General features: G+C 31.1%; 1 protein-coding gene across 1 annotated transcript in view; it reads right to left on the bottom strand.

The window, feature by feature from the left end:
- Window positions 1–2,507: 2,507 nt before the first annotated feature.
- LOC125072278 (myosin light chain kinase, smooth muscle-like) overlaps window positions 2,508–18,330 on the bottom strand; it is a 37,832-nt gene continuing 22,009 nt past the window's right edge. The window contains exons 3-8 of the mRNA XM_047682840.1: window positions 17,716–17,806; window positions 15,504–15,707; window positions 6,307–6,448; window positions 5,456–5,655; window positions 4,885–5,037; window positions 2,508–4,333 (exon numbers count right to left, since the gene is read on the bottom strand). Coding sequence (XP_047538796.1) covers window positions 3,154–4,333; window positions 4,885–5,037; window positions 5,456–5,655; window positions 6,307–6,448; window positions 15,504–15,707; window positions 17,716–17,806 — 1,970 coding nt within the window. The 3' untranslated portion in view covers window positions 2,508–3,153. The remainder of the gene's footprint in view (window positions 4,334–4,884; window positions 5,038–5,455; window positions 5,656–6,306; window positions 6,449–15,503; window positions 15,708–17,715; window positions 17,807–18,330) is intronic.

Below are 18,330 nucleotides of genomic sequence, written 5' to 3'. Positions count from 1 at the left end.
TTAATGTAATATATGTTTAGATATCTAGATATAGTCAAATTATAATAATAATACTAGTTATTGTTTTAAATGATACTGATACAAAGAATAAATAAATTATTGTAAAACCTTACAAACGGAAATTAAATTGTTTAAATAAATTTGAAAAACAATAATTAGGGGCCTCCACTCCAGACCTTTCAATTCGGCCCTTTACCGACAGCCATATCCTTAATAATTTTTGATTCTCAAGGAACAGATTACCTAAATAGAATTAATGGTTTTTTCCTGTGATTTAATAAATCATTATTAAAATATGAAAAGGTTGTTTATTTCACTGCGCTCAATATTTTTTAAATACATTTTTATAAAATATAAACAAAAAGTCAATTTCATATAATATTTATTTTAATTCTAAAGGCAATTTCATCCCATCACTTACACTTGAAAATTTAAATGCAATTTATAAAGTACGACTCATATGATTAAAGTCCAATTTATTATAATACATTCATACATGACTTTAGTTTAATTAATATATGTATTAACAATCAAACGATCGAGAAAATACAAACAATTAAAATTCAAGTATTTCATTAATACTAGCCTCTAATACAGATCATGATAAAATATATCTATAACTATCTAAATTATAATATAATCCTCAACAATAAAGAACTTAAAACGTAAATGGCGCAATACTCAAGCCGGTACGGTAAACAACATTTTTGATTTTATTTTTATAAGAATGAATTTTTCTATGCAATATAATTTTTTTAATTTTTATATTAGGTTTTATTATTTATTTTTTTGTTTTGTTAAATATGGATGTTATTATTATAGTCCATTGACATTTGACAATCGATTCTAATGACAGGAGCAAAGTTGAATACACTACTTTGACGTTGAATTGGCATGTCATAATTGTTCGAGATTTTATCATTTGGAAGTAGGAATTAAAATGGTAAAAAGATAGAAAGAAAAGATATCGAATTATAAGTGGAATAGCATATACGGAATTGCTTCTAGTTTAAAATATCGTGACTATTAAAATAGCATGGAATAAGAAATCTAAGATTTTTTATCTTTATTCTTTCTGCCATTTGTGAACTTTTTTTTTCTAATATTAAAGAAATGACAGTAGTGTACGAGTCAGATAGCACAAAAATATAATAAATTCTTTATTGTTATGGATTATTACAATTTAGAACTAATTGTATTTTGAAACAAAACAGTTCTTTACAAACGTTTGAGACCGACGTACGGTTTGTAAAAAAAGACTTACAAACGATTTTTTTAGCTTAAATTATTTTAAATTGCTAACTACACTTAATTGGCAAACATATTAATATTATTATCAATTTATTGTTAGTAGTTAATGTCTTTCACAATGATAAATAACAATAATATTAAAATAACGAAAAAAATAACAACACAGTAAATTAATTAATTACAGATCTTGTTAGAGATTATTAAATTATTTGAATATTCCACGTGTATAGATTGGTCATTTATATTATTATTTTTAATCTATACTTAATATAACTATTTCATAGCCTCAGTTTTTTTTCTTACTTTAAAAATAAGTATACTTCAAAGAGTATTCCAAATTACAAAAAAAATTATAATGATCTATCTAGCTTTCTAGAAAAATCATAACCACAAATTAAAACAGTGGTTTGAGATTACATTTTTATCAAATTACATTAAAACATAATTAAATGCTAATTAAACTCATAGTAATTTTGCAATTTAACGAATCAAAAATTTAATTTCGTTTGAGTAAAATTTTAATTTACAATATTCGCAAATATAATTTAAAAAGATTGTTAAATGTTTCGCGCCAATATTATAATAACTACCACCAGAAAAAAACTTGCAGATAATAAATACTGAAATGGTTAAGTTAATTACATTTTTATATTATTTTATATTCTTATCTTCTTGAACGTCATCAAACTTAGCTCCCATTCTTCTGAGTGCAATAACTGCCGCCACCGCTTTCGCCCAACGTTTCTTGATAACGTATCTCTTCAGTTTTGCTTTAGTAACGTGAAGCTCAGTGCAAAGTGCAGATTGTATTAACCACGGATGTGTTAATGTCGCCGAAGACGTCAAACGTTCCCTATAAATAATAATTGCATTTGTTTTCAACGCAAATAATAGCATAATGGGTGTTCAAACTGACGGGAAATAAGTTAATAGGTATAATAATTATTTTTAAGTACATATGAAATACTAATGACGCAATTCATATCTGTAAACGCTTGTGAGTTTTTCTTATATACCATACACCATCACCATCACTTGCTATATGTTCAAACATTTATTTTTCTTACATATTAAGGCGTGGAAGAATGAATGAACGAGTTTTATTCCACTAGCAACACGACGATATTACAATTTAGAACTTATGGTCAATAAAACTATCGTAAAAAAAATGGCCTAGGTCCCATGTCGGGACCAGTAACCATCAAGTTGGTTATTTTTTGTCTGTTCCGAAGAATAACATAAAATAAAACAATCAGTTTCATAAAGCCTTATATTTTAACAACATAAGCATCATATAACAATAAATTATCAATAAAATCAATACAATTACTTAAGTACGTATAAGGAACAATACGCTGGGGGGTAAATATTCATATATCTGTAAAATTATTTACAAAAAAAGTACAAAATTATGTGCTATTGTCAATGTAATTTCATGTGTCTCAGTCTTGTCTGCAAGCGATTTCCATACAGAGCTTTGAGTATGAAGACTAGATTCGTAATTAATTGTCATTTAGCTGTCATTTGTATAGAAAAAAAAAACTAAATTATAATCTCATGCCCTACTTTGGTAACCTACCATACATTCAGAAAGATTAACTCTTAAGCCGGTCGAGTCTTTATGATTGAGATCAGGATAAAATTGAAGATTTGAAAACAAACATTTGAATTTACGTCGTTAATTAACAGAAATTTTCAAATAAAATTTCGATTTTCTGTATTCATTTCCAAAATCTAGTCAGCTTGCTTTGTTTCCGAGACTCCTTAAACCTTATACGCTAAACATTCTTAGCATCTAATTTTTTAAATGCTTAAGCGTAATTAAACTACTCCGAAGTTTATCTTTCTGAACAACGCGATGTCATGGCACATAGTCCCTGTTTTCAAAAATGTTTATACCTATCACTTGGAACTCGAAACTTTCGCGGTAACATTTTTCTTTTGGACTTTTTCGTCCGATGATTGTCTTTTGAAGAAAGCGTGCAGACTGGACATGGAATTTTGCGCTAGTTGGTTGGATTGTGACCATTCCAAGGAGATCGACTGGTGTCTTCCGCCATTTGAAGTTCCACCAGCGGTTCTCTCTCCTTCGACGTCTTCGTTTTCGCCCCATTTTTCAAGGAGATGTAGTAGTAAGTCTTTCGTTCTGTGTGCATTGTTTTCATCTCCTCTTCTGTATGGCAATTGTCTGCCATTTTCGAAACCATTCACTAGTTTGTCTATCCTATCGCGTCTGCGATCGAATTCCTCGAAAAATGTGTTGCGTCTTTCAATCGGTTGGTCTGGGACATCTCTACTCGTAGTGGTCACTCTCTTCGATCTCGTCGACCTCGCCCATGGCATTTTGCTTGTCATTGGCTTCTCAGGTTCTTTATCTGCGAGAAACGTCGAGCTTATTTTATGACTAGATTTCGATGTGAATACTTTTTTCTCACTGGTCGTCGCGTTACCATTTGTCATAGTTTTTGTGATGCTCGATTTGGTTTCAGTTTTAAAGCCATTTGGTACTTTTTTATCTTCTTTGCTGAATTTCTTAATTTCAGAAACGTTTTTATCAACTTCTTTCATGTTATTGTTGTTGGCTAGATCCGTATTCATAGTCGACAACATAAATAGATGGTCTGACAATTTTTTGATTTCTTCAGCTAAGTTTTTTCTTACAAAAATGTCTTGTTTCTTGTGCATGAAACAACTGCTGTCTGACGCTCTCCTTTCGACTGGGTTGTATCTAGTCGTGTGAGTCGGATCTCTCAAAGGTGGTGGTTCTAAATCATCTTCATCGAAAACGACATCTGGGGAACTACTAAGAGAACTTCTCGGAGACGGAGAACAGCCACCAATGGATGACCTCTCGCAATTTCCATTTACAAGACAAAGGATCTCCTGTGCTTCAATGTCAAATACGTATGGGGAATTGGGATGTTCGCTCCATCGTTCTACGAAGAGTCTTAAATTGTCTTTGGCTACATCAAGTTCATGTTTGGGTGAGAGCTGCGGTTGTTGTCTGGGTTTGTCTTGCTTCACTGGTGTTCTTTTTCTGAGCCACTGGTGTCGTAAACACTCCGTAGCACTGGGACGTGACCTGCGACAAAGACCCTTGTTACTATCACCCCAACACCTTACTGTGCAGTCAAAGGTAAAAATATGGATAAATTAATTTCAAGCAAGTTCAACTGTATGATTTCTATAAGCCAGGATGGGTGCGGGTTATAGGATAGGCGTTACATCTAAGTTTTTGGGATGCTAATTTAAACTTAATCTTAGTCTAAACAGAAGTTAGCACGTTACAATATATGTAAATGTAATATATTTAATGGAGGGTCAGTAAAATAGATACGAATCGATGGCTAATAATAAGTTAGTGACTGGATACATTCAGTGTTGGATGAGAGTCAAGTAACGAAGGGTCTTTACCGGCAGGCTGACTCTTTGCAGCATTAATGCGAGTCAAATAAAAACATATTTTTTTTGTATATCATTTTTTTAACGATTTATGAAGGATATTTATGCTGAAACATTAACCCGATATCTAAGGGTAAGTTCCTATTAAAATCAAATAGATCTACTAAATATTTTGCTATTTAATAAAAAACTACTTCTAATACAACTCAAACTACTTTTAACTGAACTTACTCTTTGTCTTTCACGAGTAGTTTGCTGATGAAGTCTTTGGCGTCTTCAGATATCTCGTTGAATGCTTCATCATCGTAATCATATTTAGCTATAGTCACATTCGCCATTGTTTCTATATCCGTTTCGCCCATGAACGGTGATAAGCCAGATAAACTGAAAATTAAAAATTGCGTCATAAGTTTAAAAATAATTATACGGAACACAAATATTCAACTGGGTCAAAGGATTGCCTTCTGACTGAAGGCTGAGTCTGGTAAAGCATCGTTGATTGGTTGAATGATAAGTCAACAAAAACATCACACAACGGAATGTTCTCTTTCGTTCCGTTTAAAATTTGCTTATTTAATCTCGTTTGAGGAGACCTGTTTCGACAGTTTTTTTTAAATATATAACAAATTCATTCAAACAAATTCATAGGAATTTTATCGGATTAACTCTATGTCCTTGGATTGAGATTGACATGTTCTATTAATTGGATCATCTCGACTCATCACAGGATCACTTCTTATTAAAAAGCGTAGATTTATATACAGTCACATTCAATTAATATTTGTATATTATAAATACTCACAGAACGTAACAGATAACTCCAATAGACCACATATCTGTGCCGTAACCGATTTGGTCGAAATTAACTACTTCGGGCGCAACGAACTCGGGAGTACCGAATAGTACTTGCAACTTCTTTTCTGGGTCGTAGAAGCGAGCGAGGCCGAAATCGATGATTTTTATCCGATTTCCCGCTTTTGTTAGGCACAGAATATTTTCTGGCTGAAATCAAAATAATCATACATTAAAATACTCATGTCAACGAAAATAAAATTTCGCTCGCGCGATGACAAATTTCTATAAGCGTAAAAGTAGGAGTAAAAACAGATTACTCTAAAATAAAATTCGTGCATGCTTTAAAAAAACAATAATGGCGACGTTGTAGTAGACAATCATAAAACTCCCGCGCAAGCTTTTCCGCCATTCTGATTAACGACTTGGATCACTACCAAGATGGAGTCTCGAGGTGAAGGAGTCAACTATATAATTTTTTATTTCAATTTTAAAGTCAGCTAGTGTTTACATTGGCTAAATAAAGTCTTCTATACAGATTTATATATTATATAAATGTAACAACTTTTTAAATTCTTAATTTAATCATGTCTTATAATCATCCATTATTTACGCGATTACGTACATATATGGATTGTAAATTTATGTAATCTGAGGCGTAAAGGATTTATTAATGTGATCACTGAAAAAAAAATACAATTTACCATAGACAAGAATTAAAGATATTAGATATTCTTTAAAAATTGAGCAAAGTATAAACAAAATCTAATGCATTACGTTACATTATTTGTTTTCGTCAAAAACTAACCGCTAATTATTTTAATAATATATATGAGGAGTGACATATAACTACATAATCACCTTCATATCGAGGTGCAGTATATTCTGCCTGTGCACGAATTCAATTCCCTCGCATATTTGCCGCATGAACACAGTGCACGCTCGCTCCGTCAAGACAAAGTCCTCGTCGATCACGCGCTCGAATAATTCTCCTCCCGTGATTCTGAAAATAAAGTTATACCGTTAATTTGCGTGATTTTTTTAAATTACTGTTAATTTTTATTAGGCCAGTCCTTTAGGTTGTATTTTTAAATGAAAAAGTACGGTTGTTTTGGTACGTTGATCTTACTCTCTAAAATCAGAGAGAATAAGTATATATTCGGTTTTTAGATATCAACCTTTTTATTAAACGTAACACAAAAAAAAATAGTTACGTTTAAAAAAACTCAGACTTGGATATATATAAATAATATAATACACGAAACATGTGGTCGACGAAAAAACTATGACATTTTGAGATTTTGCCAAAAAGTCTGATATTGACCATCGTTAAAAAGTAATCGTTACATTGAAATAGAGTGTTGGCGCCAAAAAAACTCAAGGCCAAAGCCAAATGTAATGTCAAATTGTAATAGACAGGCTTAAAAAAAAATAAGCTCGTGAAACTTGTGAAACTTCTTTTTGAAAAAAAATTCGACCTTGTAATTTAAAATACAAAATGTAATAAGTAAATATTATTACATAAATTCAAGAATAACCGAAAAGAAAATACATGAAAATAATATTAGATTAGTGTTTGGACAATTATTCGAAGTTATTGGCTTTGGCAGTTACACCAAAAATGTTTTTATATAAAAAAAATTAAGTTTTTGCTGTAGTGATATTCTAGTAGCCGCCGAGGTTTTAAGATAGTATCATAATAGCCAAATTTAGGTCCTGCCTATTTTAAAAAGTAATTTATTATGAAATAATTAAAAATAATTTATTTATATTTTATTTTGATTATATTTTTTTTTTATAATTACAAGTATGAAATTAACCTACTTTAGCTTCAAAGTTTTTTAGAATGAATGAATGTGTACGTCATCAGCTGGTTTTATGTTTGTTTTTGTTCATTTACGTCATAGCTGCTTTTCGGTCAGCGTTTCTTACAATTTATTATTAAAATATTTATAAAAAAACATTTGACGTAAGCGGTTAACATCGGCTGTGTAAATTAACAATATTTACGAGCCCTCGTTTATCGAGGAAATTACATTTTTTAAATGAATTTTCTTTATCACAGTATTTTTACATCTTTTTACAATTTATGATTGTAATGATAAAGAGTGATTTTTATTTGGCTCTTCTATTTTTATCAACCTTATAAAATATTAGTAACGCAAAATAGTAAAATGACTGACAGCTAATGTTACCAATTTAAAATTTGCTGTAATTTTTGCACCACCAGATTTACAGTATGACAAACTACCAACATTTAAATATGCATTTTAGTAACATTATTATATTATAAACATTTTATAAAATTTGGCATTATAACTTAAATAATTTGTCTGCTATTTATAACGTTAAAACTTTAATACGTTTTATTTTGATCACCGTTATAAAAGCGATATGATAAATGAATCTTTGAAACGACGATGAATATTGCATAGGTTTATAACAATAAGGTAATACTGGATGCTTGTCGATTGAATATATTAAACCTACTTTATTATAACGTGAATCGTAAATAGCAAACGTTTTTCTGACTAGGGTTGCCAAATGTAATTAATTAAAATATTTAATGCGTTGTCATCATTTGCTCTGAAATAATTAAATTGCAATTTGTACGGCTAATGATAATTGCTATACAACTGTATCATAAATTTAGATAACAAGGTCACGCAAACATAAACAACCAACGTTATGAAAACAAGAATGTAAAATGAAGAAAATAAACACGAACAGACAGTTAAAACACAGCACCGGTGTTTACGCTCATCTTTATCATGGAACCTGACTAGTAATTAACACACAACGAAATAACATACGTAGTTATTGGATATTAAGAGGTTAGACAAGCAAATGAACATACCGTCTCTGATCATAGATATACAGACATTGTTAATAATGTGCTTGTATGCGTCCAACTTTGAAACTTAAAGCCTAATTAATTTTTTTCCTTCTATTTTTTTTTTTCGGTGTACGTCCTGAATGCAGAGTAATGAGAGGAGAATAAAGAAATGGACAGTTCTAGAATAAGAAGATGTAAAAGACTTAACATTTATTAATAATCTTGAAAATCACTTAAAGAAGTTTAAAATGATTGTATCGTTTTGACCGATATCACAGGCTATTTATTATGTGTAATTACATTAAGAATACTGTAATTACATTACTATTATAAATTCACAAAATCAATAATATAAGAGAATTTCTCGACATACATATTTCTTACGTTGCTACCCGGATCGACATATAATTCGTTATGTTATGTTGTATTTTAATTTATGAGATGGTAATTAATCAGACCGACTAGCACCAGTAAAATCTAAATGCAATAACGCCAATTGATTATTATTTATTTGTTTATTGGCAACCCTAATGTGAGGAGTTAGGATGTAGTGGCAGGATGGCGTCGCGCCAACTATGCGCGTCGTAATATCTGACGCGGTTTGACGCCACGCTTTAATAGCACCCATGCGGCTGGAATCATACTTCGCATACACAAACTGTTTTGATAGCTATCGTAAATCCAGTAACTTTTTAAATATTACTAAAAAATATAAAGCAAACATAACCTAATTAATTACTAATAATAAAAACTAAAACAGAAATTAATTGTTCACCTATACGTATTGTATTTATATTATATCGTTTTGATGCGGATTTGGATTTATTCTGGTCAAGCACAAATCTGATTAAATCGTTGTAGTCGATTAAACTAACGTATTTTATAATTAATTATACAAATATGAATTAAAATAAGATTTAATGTATAAATCTTGACCGCGTGGAATGGTAGCAAGAATGCTAGAATATTATAAATATTAGCAATAATTTTGGCCAATAAAATAAAACAAAACAAAATTTCATTACATTTATCGACATAATGTCGTAAGGACTCCATAAGTCGTAGTCTTGGAAAGGAACTGTTAGTTTTTTCATAAACAATAACAATAATATTTTATTCGATCGATTTATTAAGGACTATTTTATGTAATTATGATTTAGTATTTACTATTTTTGTTTTAAAGCACTGTATTTTAATTATATATTAACATGAAAGATTCGAAAAAGTCCTTGTAAAAGAGTCTTTTGTTTTAATTGAATTGCACATCATCTGAATGAAAATTGTGTTCGGATATCTCTACATATTTATAAATTTAGATATATCTAATAATAAATTATAGATCTCATATATAACTCTTAATATTCACGAGGGATCATCCTGGCATCATTAATTGTAACTATAATGTGTTTCTAGCTTTACATCGAGGAGCAGACGTCGCCAAGTAAGGAAGCACTTGAGCTCAGCTTACATCGGATTATCTTGATTAATTGAGATGTAAACAGGAACGCGTTTAATGCGTATCCGTACATTAATGGCTGTCAAAGCGATAATTCTCTGTCGAAGTGTAATTATTGTTATTTCTGTGGGGTAAAGTGCTGTTTATGTTCGACGACTAACGCGTTTTCACATACATATACACATATACATTATATTCAGCGTGGATCCAGATAGCTTTGTCGAAATCACTCTAAACTAATGTCTAAAATAATGTCTGCAATTTCAAATCTGCGCAAGAATCTATAAGTGCTAAGTTTACGGAGTTTACTTCACTTAAGATTCGACAGTCTGTAACGGAAAGGCGTGGTGAATTGCTTTTCTAGTCGTCTTACTGCATGAATATAAACATCAATCAAACTAAAGACCTAACACGTTTTAGCTTAAAACGTGTTAAAATTTTAAAAAATAACCAAAATGTATCCATTTTCACCGTTAATTAATAAGTTAATATTATTTTATGAGGTACGATAAATAAAAGTAATTTATAAAACTAGCCAGAGCATGATACAAGAGCAACACACTAGTTGTCGCGCGTGGTTTCGCTCACGTTTTAGAGTTGGTTGTCAAGGAGTTCAAGCTCCTAACCCTATCTATAGCTATTGAGTAAATAAATATCTGTGAAACAGCTCTTTTAAGTCGTGACACATGATGTAGGTATAATGAGACGTGAAAAATCATTGGTCCTCCAATAACACAAGTACCATAACCGCATAAGGAAATCTTCACACGTATTTGTCTAACTGTTCGTTTTGTGTCACTTTCGTCGTGACTCAACTTTACAATAAACGTGGAATGTGAAAACACTTCGAAGTTCGAACTAAATTTCTTTGTCCTCAATAATAACTCTAAATAATGTTGAATCTAAGATAATAATTTCTGACATTAATTCTAAGATACGAAGAGGCGAATTCGCGGTTTATTTCTTTCTGTCATTATAGATTTCTCTCAACAGATAATACAAAGATTTATATTATTGTGATTTTGTGTATATCTGCGAATTTTATCTGTATGTCAGTTTTAAAATACCGTTTGCTGGTTATTCAGTACAATATTGATTTAATGGACTAATTTGCATATCATTCGAATTAAATTATTCTTTAGTGAATTAATTTTGACATAAGATGCATTATTAGTTCTATATATCTGCTTTTCTCGTTAAGGGATTTGTTTATATCAAAAATCAAGTCAAATGTGAATAACTATAGTTTTGAAACGTATTCAATAAAAATATTGTGGTAATATAGTTCGTAATTTGGTGTTTTTTTACATGTTATGTTTTTAATAATCTTCCTACATATATAAAAGAGAAAAAATATTGGATAAATGGATGTTCGTTACTCGACCAACGCAAAACGGCTGAACGGATCGGAATGAAAATTGACATAGAGGTAGATTATAGTCTGGAGTAGCACATATGCTATTTATCTCGAAAAATTATATCTAGAGCCAGGAATTACAATTGGGCGAAGTAACAAACGGAAACTAGTAGTATAATAAATTTTAACTTAAAAATATAGGCTCGGTATATTAAATAAAGCCGTGCCAACCCTGAATTACTAACCTTCTTTGTAAATGTAAAATTTCTATAATTAATTTGTCGAAAGGCGCTCAGCACCTGACGTTGGCTGTCATCGTGCGACCTAATTACCGCACCTGTGTTATCTCTCATCTATTTTTGGCAATTTAACGTAACGAGTCGAAGTGAATTTTCGAAGTTACTATCAAACTATGCGTGATAAGAAACCGGTACACGGTTGGCATTTTTGCTGAAGCAACTCTTCTCTTTGCCTCGCAATGCAGGTTTTTGTTGATATTTTTATACGAGAAATGTAAATAATATCATCAAATAATCTTGATATTTCACTGTTAACACTTTCCATTTCATTTTAAAGTTACTGACCTACCTACACTATATAAGTATCTGTATTTATTTTTCTGTCTGGAAGTATAATGTTCGTCAGGCGTGTTAAAAAATTGTTTATTATAATATTTTTTTTTTGTGATTGTCAAAATGAGAGTAATCTTGATTTAAACTTTGGGTACCTATACCTTGTAAAATTATCCTCCAAATTGTAGTAGGTAGGTACCTATTGAGTTGTATTACAGTTACAGTTAGAGAGTTACAGAGTTGAGTTGGATAAAAAAATCAATTGTTGTTGTTAACGCTAATTGTGGCTGTACTATTTGTATTTGTAGTTTATACACATAAATAAAAACTATATGGTATTCAAGTTAATGTCAAACCATTTTCTTTTTTAAATTTTTGTAGTTAAAGAAATTTTATTGACATCCTAAATATTGACATTTAATCTAACTAGTCAATTTAAGAAGTATATTATTATTTATCTTTTATAATAATTATTTCGTAGAACCTATTTTTTGTACATAAACATACGTAGTAAGTAAGTATCTTAAACAGTATTCAGTGACATAAATTAACTAAACTTGATGTAATGTGCAATAAATAAATACGTTAAGTCCATTGAGATCAACTCGGTAGTTCAATACTCCGCTACAAGTCTTAATCCAACTTGGAATTCTCCACACCAAATTCAGCCGTAACCTACGTCAATACACGTTAACCAAACAAAACTGCGTACGTCTGCCCGATGCGTATCTTAACCCCGCCTTCCATAGCGATCATTTTTATTTATAGCATAATAATATATCTTGTTCACAGCTGAGATACCCGTGGCGGTTTGCTTGAATTTTATTCAAAGATTGCTTGTTGTAATCCTATAATTTTTGTACAAAATATTCATCCCGTAATTTTCACAATTTCATTTGTCATCATCGAAAATATCTTGAGGAAAATTCGTCATGAATCAGATGCAATTTTGCGGCACATAATATATCCAGCATTGGAGCATTGCGGAGGAATAAGCTCAAACTTTCTGTATCTGTAAGTTTGTATATTTTTCAAAATATGTATAGGTATTATGTACATATAACATACGTTACGCGTGGGTTTATTGAGACTGAAAATTTTATTATTTCATAAAAATTTGCTAAGCTTTTATATTTTAGTAAACGAGATTTATACAATCACTCGCCTGTGTGGAGAGCTATTTGTACAATTTTATTTAAAATAGTTTAGCGTTGGGTTAACTGGATTGACAACATAAAATGACTCATTCTGGAAGAACGCGATTGGACCGTTTGAATGAACGAACGCATTTAGAATGCACAAAATCTGCCTAATTACGATGCGCCGTCGCAGGTGATTCGTACTTACACCCACATTTATAATAATTACTACGATCATTATTCACATGACATTGGTATGAGCACGCATTTATTATTAAATTTTATTGCGGCCTTTAATAGAACTTGAATTTTGTCACATCAACATACGTTGCCTTGTAATTATTATTCGTTGGAAAACCATAAAGTGTCATTTAAATGAATGGGTGCTTTTTTGCATAAGTGAGTATTGAGTGAATGATGATTTACTCCTGGTAGTCATTCTCAAGAGAGACAGTCAACTGCGCAGGACATAGTGCACAAGTGTGTGTGTGCAAAAGCAGCTGCACTCTCTATTCCTTTTCTCACTCTTCTAATCCGATGGGACGGCAAATCCGTCACTATCGTATAGAGTCAAGGCTCAAGACCACACTTTATGTGCTTTCCGAGGAACGGGAGTAGATATTGCCAATTCTAGTCTCCGGGATGCTACTGCGAATTTCTCAATAGTAAAACCTTAAAGCCCTAAAGTAAAATAGTAAAACTCGGAGTTTGAATCTGGGACTAAAGCCACAGGACCAATGAGGCAGTCGAATTAAGGAGGAATTATCAGTCGAGTATCATTTCTCTTATCGTAAAGAACAGCCAACAACGTCAAAAGAAGATACCATTGACCTTTAAAATCTCATTTTGTTTGTATACGTGATGGAAAGCATTGAATATGATGCTATTAATAATGATATATAATTAATCTGATGACTGTACGCATTCTACAATTAAATCATCTAAATCCATACGCGTTATTAATAGCCAAAATATTTCATTCAAGAGCACTTAATAAGACACATAAGAACTTCGTCATAATTTCGTTAATAAGCCAAGCGCATTCGAGCTGACTAAAGATGGCGATAATAACCCATCTGACGGAAAAGTCTGAATAGATTCTTGGCCACAATTACAAAAATTCGTTTTACATATACCACGAGAACATAATTTCAGGAACTAATTTATTTTCAAGCACTCGTGAGTAATGTAGCTATTTTCATTTACTTCTGTGCAAGCGTATATATGTAATTATTAACTAGCATTGTGTAATTATCATTAGTGGATTGTTGATTTTGAGTTAAATTATACACAATTCGTATTACGTTACTACATGTAAATTTTTAGTTAAAATTTTATGACGCAAAATTGTTTAATTTCTGTCATGTAGGTACGAATTTTTATTTTATTTCTCATATAGTACAAGATTATTTAGCAGGAATTCAGGACAACGCTGATTTTGATGTGAATTATCCATTAGACGCAATAATATCAATAAATAGAAGATTCGTACACAACGGCACGCGCCGTAACGGCAAACGGCAAGACGATTTTATATGTCTTCATGATCTCTCTCCGCCGCCATCTATTCCCTTGTGTGTGTCTGTGTGTTTGCTATAAATATACCTTTTTTTCTAAACATTATTATAATAATAAAAAAATACATCTATTTTATTAATGCAATTCAATGTTTTCATTAAAAATTATTTTACTCCATATCTATATATTGGTTTCTTTAATTGTAAAATCTCAGTAATCCTCAACGATTTCATATAAAAAAAATTACGACATTACAACCAAAATTAAGACGATTGTAAAAGTAAGTAAAATAATCGTGCTTAACCGCGATGAGACTAAGGAGGTCGTCAATAAAGTAAAACTTCAATTGTAATATATAAAAAATATAAACACTACATCTCTTTATAGCATTGCATTAACCGATTTGTTTACATAACAAATATATAATAGACTCAATGATTAGCATTTGCCGACAGAACCAACGTCGTGGTACTATTTCCTTTAATCGAATCGCTTTTTCTTTAGACATTTAAATGGTAATGTTTTTACTTCTAATTTCAATCCTGAATCGGCGCAAGCGCAGTGAATACGACTATTTAATGAACATTTGGTTTTGTTGCTAGACATATAAATTGCCCTTTCTACTTGAAATCTGCCGCCATCAAATTATCTTAAGAGTGTTTTTAAAGCAGTGCTTAAAGCAATAAGGTCGTACTTTAACTTTGTACTTTGTTGTTGGTTATGTTGGTACACTGCAGATTAATATGAATAAGTAATAATGAATGCATGTTATATTTTGTTTTATCCAAAATTAGATTTAAACGATGATTTTTCAGACTTATTGGCTTGATTTTCTTTGCATTTACTTTGAAGTATTTTCGTGTAATACGTAATTTTTTTTTATTGTACACACAAATTGCTTATATAAAGAACGCTGAGTTTCTTTCGAGGGTTCTTCTCAGGTTTAAGGTGTTTATTTCGGAACCGGTGGTAGAAATTTGACAATATATGTTGAACATTTGAAATTTGAATTTGACGAATTACTAATATTCTTGTCTGTGTTACGAGTGGTGGTGACAATAGCCCAAGGAAGCCATTCTGTGGGTTTTATCGCTGGCGACTCATACCCTTGAGGCATAGAGGGTTATAATTACAGGCATATGGTTATCTTATCAATTTAATAAAGATATAAAATACTCACAGTTCTAAAACGACGCACATGTACTTCCCCCAGTCATAAGCGTCGTACAGCTGTATCAGCCTCGGATGTCGGAGGCGTCTCATCACATCGACTTCTCGTTCAACATTTCTTCTTTCATCTCTTCGATTGACGGAGACCAGTTTCGCTGCGAGTTCTAAGCCGGTGCTTTTCTCTCTGCAGAGGTATACTGTGCCAAATTTGCCCCTAGCGAAAGAAAACTTAATGTTAGTTGAGATATGAGATAACAATTATTTTTTTAATCTTAAAATGTGTTGACCTCTTTTGTCATTGTGAGTTAAAATTAAAGATGCATTAAATGCGATTTTAATGTATTTCTGTTTTATACAGCTACCTGGAATTCTCCAGTAGTAGATCATTAGTTAAACAATGCTGTATCTTTTTCTTTCCTATGGCAAATCAATGATGGCAAAAAGAGACAAATTAGTATTTAATTGAACATCAGCTAAGCAATGTTTATAATGATTACTCTATTACTACAATTAGTCTTGTTTAACATCTAATCTATACTAATACTATAAATGCGTAAGTACCTCTGTATGTTTGTCTGACTGTTGTTCTTTCAAGCCAAATCACTGAACCGAATTTGATGAAATTTGTTACGAAGCGATTTTGTAATCTAAGGAAGGACATAGACTTATTTGTGTCTACTACTAACATAAGTTTCTCTCATACAGTCAAATATAATAAAACCATAGACAATGTTATAGAGACATTAATTAAAGAAAATTTTACTTCTTTTTAATGTTTTATACATATTCCAAACTATTATAAGTAAGATTGTTAGATCTAATCAACAACGGAAACTCAATTGTCACGAGTAGTTAAATATCTCGTAATGAAAATGATTCAACGTAACATTTAATAAGCTCTTGAAATTAATTGCCCGATACGCGTGTCTTATTAATTAATCCGTTGCATCGAAAACATCTTCAAATGTTATATTAGGTTCTAAAACCTTTATTTTGATAGATTTTTTTTTTAGGAATAGTAATTTAAACATAAACACGTTCATCATCATCACGTTCATTTATACTAATCGTATTTTTATTTTAATTTTTCTACCTTGGGATAAATATAGGTTAGGTTAAATCCTCTAAGATTGTGAAAATCATCATTAGTTTTTCCCATTAACCCATTTATCTGGGTTTGGCGCCAATTATAACCATTCCTTACATCCGCCGAAACTTAAGATGTAATGTCTCTTGTGGGTGAAGTTACACTGGCTCATTCACCCTTCAAACTGGAACTCAACAAGAATTGCTGTTTCGCAGTAGAATATCTTTCTAGAGAATGCTTTTGTTGGCTCGTTGGCTGTTGATTCAACCAAATCATCTTATTCTGATTTTCCGACAACTATTGAACTGCGAGCGCTTTTATAATTATCTTTGTTTGTATATACATAATATATGAATGATACTAAATTTATAAACTAATTTAATGTGAACGAAGCCACAGGAAAAATACTTTTAAATAGATAACCATGTGTAGTCCTTTATTTTAGAATCCTGATAGAATTACCAATGTTGTGGTAAATCGGACACCTACCACAAATCAAACTGAACAATAGAGATAGAGACGGCATGCGTTCATTGCATTTGTTTCATTTTTAATTTGTAATTTAATTAAATTGCTCAATGAATTCTGAAGATACATTTTAATATAAGTAGACTTAAAAAAAATCTGTTTAATGTTTCTTGTTAATTATTGAAACTAGACGCTTTTCAATTTATAATAATATATGTAACAGCACTTATAATATCATTTGGTTGTAGCACAGGGCCATAAAAGTCCGGGTTGGAGAGTAGTCTCCTTGTTTTCTGAGAAAGACGTCGTTGAGGCGGCGTAAGAGAAAATAATGATTAAAGTAACGCTTACATTATTTACTTATATGGACATTTAAATATATATAGATATATATATAGATTTAGAAAAAAATGTGTAGTATAAAAAAGAGTATGTAAGTATAAGATGTGCATCATCTCTACATGCTTATAAATAATCTGGGAGGCATCCCTCTGTCAAATCTCAGATCGAGCTTAGAATACTAATAGAGATTACTAATAGCCTCATATTCTGAGAAGAGAGTCGTGGGCGCTATGTACTTGTAGTTATTAAAAAAACCGTCTCAAGTGTTGGCAGCTCTACAATGCGATTTACACTATCAATAGTGTAACGAATAAACATGACTCACCGGCCGATCTCCGATAGCATATCGAAGAAGTCGTTAACATCCGTATTCCTTTTGATCGTGACATCTCGACAGGGAAACGGCGGCTCTATTTCTGAAAAATAAAAAAACGAAAATAAATAAATATATAAACAATTATTAAATATATATACAAGCTTATTTGCATTTAACGTGTCTGTTTCTTACGTTATTGAATAAGCCTGTAGTTAGCGATTGATTACTAGGCTACTAAGGATTGTTACGTAAAGTTTCTCGCATATAATCTTCCTCAAAGGGCGGGCTATATAACACAAATACGCAACCATCCGAACTCTCAAGTGCTATAATTTAAATGTAGATGAACACAGTTGTGAAACGATTGAAATATTTTAATCATTCCATTTAATCAAAAATACACAGAACTGGTTTGAGGTTAAAATAATATTTGTTTAGCATATTAAATGAATAACTAAAAACTATTTGTATATATTTATTATATTATACTATTTTTAGAAATATAACGAAACACGATTCTTTAAAGTTTTTTTTCGAAAAATTAGCTCCAAAAGAATACATAATTTGCGCACAAATATTTTTTTTTTACATCTTTTTGTAATATTGTTTTTCTACGATGATAAA

This window comes from Vanessa atalanta, chromosome 21, assembly GCF_905147765.1.
Source record: "Vanessa atalanta chromosome 21, ilVanAtal1.2, whole genome shotgun sequence".
NCBI classification, from domain to species: domain Eukaryota; kingdom Metazoa; phylum Arthropoda; class Insecta; order Lepidoptera; family Nymphalidae; genus Vanessa; species Vanessa atalanta.
The sequence above is the reverse complement of the archived record's forward strand: the minus strand, read 5'-3'. Positions and strand labels throughout refer to the sequence as shown.